The 6000-nt window shown below is 39.4% G+C and overlaps 1 protein-coding gene across 2 annotated transcripts in view; it reads right to left on the bottom strand.

The window, feature by feature from the left end:
• tradd (tnfrsf1a-associated via death domain) overlaps positions 1-5082 on the bottom strand; it is a 7084-nt gene extending 2002 nt beyond the window's left edge. The window contains exons 1-4 of one of the 2 annotated variants that reach the window (XM_084007934.1): positions 4925-5082; positions 1799-1955; positions 1433-1713; positions 296-443 (exon numbers count right to left, since the gene is read on the bottom strand). In XM_084007934.1, coding sequence (XP_083864060.1) covers positions 296-443; positions 1433-1713; positions 1799-1952 — 583 coding nt within the window. In that variant the 5' untranslated portion in view covers positions 1953-1955; positions 4925-5082. The remainder of the gene's footprint in view (positions 1-295; positions 444-1432; positions 1714-1798; positions 1956-4924) is intronic. The other variant, XM_084007935.1, reaches the window with a different exon arrangement.
• Positions 5083-6000: the final 918 nt, after the last annotated feature.

Below are 6000 nucleotides of genomic sequence, written 5' to 3'. Positions count from 1 at the left end.
GTTGAGATCTCAAACAAATGACTGCCTGGAAGACAGGAAATCAAAAACTCATGGCTTTGAAAAATGATTGAAATAACGTAGTGTGGTGAGTTCAGTTGACAGCATGATTTATCACTCAACTGTGTGCTTCTGGTGAATTTAATAATAAAAGATAACAAGAACCTTCAAATTAAGAAAGTCCATCTCATACAAATGCTTTTTTAAATCTCCTTTGTGACCTTTATTGGCCAAACATCAGCAGCAAGTCTGCAGAAACACGACGAGACAAGAAGTAGAAACGGCCGTCTCGACTCACCTAACACTTTATTCTGAAACTTGAAGCAGTTGCTGGAGACGGGAGACTCTTCCTGTGTGATGGGGGTCGACTGTGGGGACGGGCCGAGGGCCTGAGTCTGCAGCTGCTCCTCCAAGTGATCGATCTCCTCGTCGCGCAGGCGCTCCGGCTGACACAGGATGACACGTAAGAGAACAGGGGCATGCCGGTGGCTCAGCAGGTAGAGTTCTTCTCATGCCAAGGCAAGAGAAGAATGAGAACATTTATTTTTAAAACAGGAATTATTATTTTATGTGAGTGCACATCCTGCCACCCGCAGGACTCACGTAACGGGACTTCAGGGAACGTGGGAAAAGAAGAAAAGCAACAATCTAAAAACATTGTCAAATAAAATTTTACAAAAAACGAACAATGACCACTTATAATAAGAGTAACTTATAATCATGTTATGTATGTATAGAATGGCAGCGATTATAGTGCATGATAAAAAGGATTATAATGTATTATGATCACAGGAATTATAATACACTACCCTCGCAAAACGTAATGTCATTGAGTGACCAGAAGTAATGTGTTATGATGGTATTATTCTTTATGGATATGTATGAGTGCTTATAACTTTTATCATATAGTGCTATGAGAAGATGATAACGCATTATAAGTATGTTTATCATACATTTGTGTCATAGAAAGTGTTACGAAATCTTTTATAACCACTAATACAACATGTGTGTGTCAGATCAGCAAAATGTTTTTCCAAAGATTTGCTTCTTCTTGTTTCAAGATATTTCTGGAGCCATTTAATTTTTCATTATTGTTGTTTTAATATGCAGCTATAAGTTGTAGTATATGACCAAACTCATGGAGGCTATGATATGTTAATTATGCAGAAATAACAACTCGACTTTTCTTTTTCTTTGATCGAAAAACTGCAACTGCAGCTTCACTGTCAATTGAAAATGAGGTAGACGTGATGTCACTGTTTGGTTATGAAGAAATCAGCTGACATGAACACAATGTCAGGCTGGATGAAGGAAGTGGAATGAAATGTCTAAATCTGGTCTGATAAACCTGGTCAATACAGACGACTTTAATGTTTAATACTGGATCTCCGTCTTAGATCACCAAAGAACAGACGGACAGAAGCGTCCAGCATACCTGTGACAGGTGAATGTGCTGTAGGCAGAGTTGGAGCTTGTCCAGATACAGATCCAGGATGTGTGTGCTGGCCTTGAGCTGGGTTTCTACCGCAAAATCTTGGGAAAGAGCAAGAAGCCGGCAGGCGTGTTGACAGAGGGACTGACGCACCGCTCCGGAGCTGTAGCTCTCGAGGAACTGCTGACACGCCACCACATCCTCAAACTTCACCTCCACCCCGAGAAAGGGGTCGGCGTCATGGACCTTCAGTATCTCGTACCCACCCAGACCTCCGACCGAATCTAACCCACAGAAAAAACACTGATGAGTAAATGTGACATCCGACAAAACACTGATTTGTCGTGATGAGTGTATCTTTTATCTCACCTATGAGTGTCAGCTTGATGACTTTGAAAACAATGAACTTTCCTTGTTCTCGGTCTTTGAAGAGAGCCAGCAGATTCACACTGGGACAGAGCGACTGCAGGAACATGACAGCACATCCTGTCCACGGCCCATGATCCACAGTCTTGTCTGCCATCTTCTGAACACATTTGGAGACACAGTGCATGGTTTCAATTTTCAACGGTGAGCAGACAACATCAAAGGAGCCTCTGTCTGATGTGCAGATGAAGACAACACGAGTCTAGGAAGACGCTACAAGTGTAGAGGGATTCGTTAAAGCCAAAGAAGAGTGTCTGTGTTGAGTTGCTGTAAACCATTATCCCGACTGGTTTAGCTGCGTTCCACTTCATAACATAATACACAACAACACTGACTGGATGTTTACTGTTGTAATCTGGCCACATCACTTCCCAACATCTGTGATAACTGTATGAAGAATTATGTAAATCTGAAGGGAAAAAAGCCCTAAGCTTCAAAGCACAGACAAGTAAAGTTATCAAAAGGTCTGTTGTGACATTGGAAGCTGTGAAGAGCCAGAAGTTACCATCTTCTAGTAGTCAGGGGATTTTTATTATTATTTTATCCTTCACAGTGTGTAAGTGAATAAGACGTTTGTCTCTTTTTAATTTAAATTTGTATCCAGCAGACAGTCAACTGGCTATTTATTTTTCTCTGTGTATATTAATAACATCTATATGACTGTTATAATAATAATACATTTATTTATAGAGTGGTTTTCATACTCAAAGTTGCATTCCAGTTAATACTGTTTTAACTGTATTTTACAGTTAAAATAACAAACACACAATAAAAGCAGTAAATTCGTAAATTCTCCTCTGTAAATAATCAATTCATAGAATTTACTTTAATAGAAGTGACTCCTTGTTTCCTTCCTTTTGAGGGTTTTTGGGAAGTGCTTTTATGACATAATACTCCAACCATTTCATATCATAATATCATAAGACCTGAATAAAACTAAAACCCACAAAGGTCAACACCGCCGATGGATTAGGGAGATAGCAATGAACAATATTCATGATTGCATTCAATATTTTACTGTTGTGTGACGACTTCATTCGTTTTAGTAGAACAAAAATAAATATTAAAATGAATACTTTATATACAATTCAACTCCACTTGATGTTTGAGTGTCGTTTTGAAGGAATCGTGACTTTCTGTTGGGCTGCATAGGATGTGTTCGAGTGCAATCGTTTAAGTCGTGTTCGAGCAACGCTGCCAAACATTCACTGGTTCAAGTGTGATGATTTATTGTTATTGTTGTCTCTTATTGTAAATGGAATATCTTTGGTCATTTCTGTTATATTGTGATAAGCGTTTATCACTGTTATGTTACACACTAAAGGAGGAAATTAAATATATGTGGTGACAGAAACAGATCGACCTTTGTTCTGAACTGTCCGTCAGATTTATGAACTTGTGAAATGTTCGATATATTCCCTTTTAACTGAGGCAGATGATACCATTTCCAATCAAAGCAAAGAGGGAAATTAATCACGTAACCTCTCTAAATATAACTGCCTGTGACCGCCAGGAACATGCTTTCTCCTGGAGTTAAAGCAACTTCTATCCTAGTGGTCCACGGTTGTTGTGGCCTCGCCGTCTTTACCCTTTTACCCCAGCCCCTTTTTGAAACCCTCATTACATAAAAACATGTTTAATCTCAGCCCTCCCCTCCCCCCAGTCCAGCCTCTAAATGCTGTACTCTGAATGAATCACTGTTAGCTCACTCTTGGTGTTGTCTCCATGCAGGGGATGCAGAGCGCTCTGCGTGGAAAGAGCATCCTCTGAGCTGGATTATATGCATGTCCTCATATTTCACTAATACACAGTATGCTTGGCTACTGGCTCTGCAGAAATCTCCACAACTTAGCCAGTATGTAATTATGTGCTATCTGATCTACCGGTACTCTGGAAGTATACTGTGAGATTTTTTTTCAACAGCTGTATGAGGATTAAGTGATCATCGGGAGCTTAAAATGTATCATTTAGATTTTGCTGCCAAAAGGCAACCTCTAGTATTCCCTGGACAGCTCGTCTGACATTTAGGTGAAATAAACATTGGCTTCGCAAAATCACACATTTTAACTTTTTGTGGTGATGCAAGGTGATGCTCCGTCTGTTTCGTGTTTTCTTAGGTGCCTTATAGCTCTAGATGTGAACAGACCCACAGATCTATTGATTATCTTTCGACTAATCATTAAGTCACAATTTCCTAGATCCCAATGTTCAAATCGCCTGTTTTGTCTGTTCAAAACTCCAAAAATAATACATTTACAATGATAGAAGAATTCCTCACAGTCCTCACATCAGAAAATACATTTTTTGGGGATTTTAGAGTGACTTAAATTACTGATTTATCATCATTATATTCTGATTGTATTATATTCTGTCAATGACCTAATCAATTTAATCAACTTGTAGATAAATATTCCCTTGTGAGTATTGATGCTTTCAACATACACGGATGTGTATTGTTTTGAGACTTAAAAACCACGTGGACCTTGACAGGAGTTTTGCAGTGCATCGATTTTGTAGAGAATTATTTCAAACCAATCAAATTAATGCTAAAATGTGTTTTATGGAATATCTGCACGTGAGGTCGTTATCGTAAAGGATTACAGCCTGGCTGTTCTATCATTTTACTTGAATGTCACATCGAGGTGGTGAATGTTCTGAGAGCCTCTATTAAAAAGAAACCTGGCTGGCCCAGACGTACAGGTGACGTTATGACGTCATGTCCGCTGAGTGTACGTGCAGACGGTTACCTGCTCCACGCACGTGAATCGTTTATCGATGATTTTACTGCAGCGCACGAGCTTTGGTTGGACCAAGCGGGCACGAGCCGACCGTTCAACAACACAACAGTCGTGTTAAACCGACAGAGACATAGAAGGAGTTCGGCTCGGCTCGTGTTGGTAAACCTCACGTACAGTAGACGCAACTGCCGTAAAACTTCGAGCACAGCGCGACCAACCGAGCGGCTGACGTGTTTACGTTACAGCTAAGACGCGTTGCCAGGTAGAGCTAACTCAACACTCCGTGTATTCTCCGTACAGTCACTCTTTGTTAAATTCGGTACAAACTTACCACAAAACTTTGTTATATTGTTCGGTGTCTTGACGCTTCCTCCTGCGGGATCACACCCACTGACGCGGTCATAACTTCCTGGCCTTCCATTGGCTGCGCGTGAAGCAAAGCACGCTCTGATTGGTGGAAATCAACACGCCGCCTTGGGGAAAAGAACATGACAGGAAGGAAGTGAGTTTCTTTTCTTTTTTTTTTATGTAGGAGTCCAAATGTAGGGCAAAACGCCACCACTCATATGTTTAACAGGAATAATCTCCGATAATATTCATCACGACTGAAATATATTCATGAATGTAAAGCGGTATCCGGACGAGAGTTCAAACAATCAGGGAATGTAGGTCATCAAGGAAGTGGATGACGTCGACAGACGTAATTAAAGACACCACAACTAGACACTAGATTTTAACAGGTATCGATTTACTCCACCATCCTGTTTGGACTTGTGTTGTTACGGTGTCAATATTTTCCTTTTTAACACCTTTTTAGATCAAATTGTTGTCTGTTTATACCACTGTATATCTTATATTTATGCTTCTTCATTGGTTGCTTGTATTTTCTGTGTGTACTGTTATTCACCAAACACCAAGGTCAATCCTTTGTGTATTTGTTTCAGATTTCAACTTGGCAGGTGTGAGGTCTATATACGTTTTTCTCAGTTTGATAAAATGATAGTTTTAGTCAGATAATACAAGCAATTTGAGGAACATTTTCACCATTACTGTCATTACAGGGTATTTTTTTATTCCAATAAATATATCCTATGTTTATCCATAATCTGGCCAAAATTAAATATATAATGTGTATGTCATTATGGTACTGGGTATTTTTTTCCTCCCATGTAAAATAGTTTTATAGCTCATAACAAAACATTTTACCATTACTCAGCAGACTTTTAAAGGACTGATCATTTGCATATTAGTATGCCTGAACAATATCTAAAAATGCTAATGAACCTGCATTGTTAAAGTGCTTTTTCTAGTCTTTTCAACCACTCAAAGAACTTTACAGTACATTCACCCATTCATGTCAATCAAGGCAACAACTGGCTTTACTCAGAACCCCAAATGGCTCCAAAG

Source organism: Eutrigla gurnardus (genome assembly GCF_963514095.1).
Source record: "Eutrigla gurnardus genome assembly, chromosome: 1".
NCBI lineage: Eukaryota > Metazoa > Chordata > Actinopteri > Perciformes > Triglidae > Eutrigla > Eutrigla gurnardus.
This window is presented reverse-complemented; position numbering and strand designations above follow the sequence as displayed.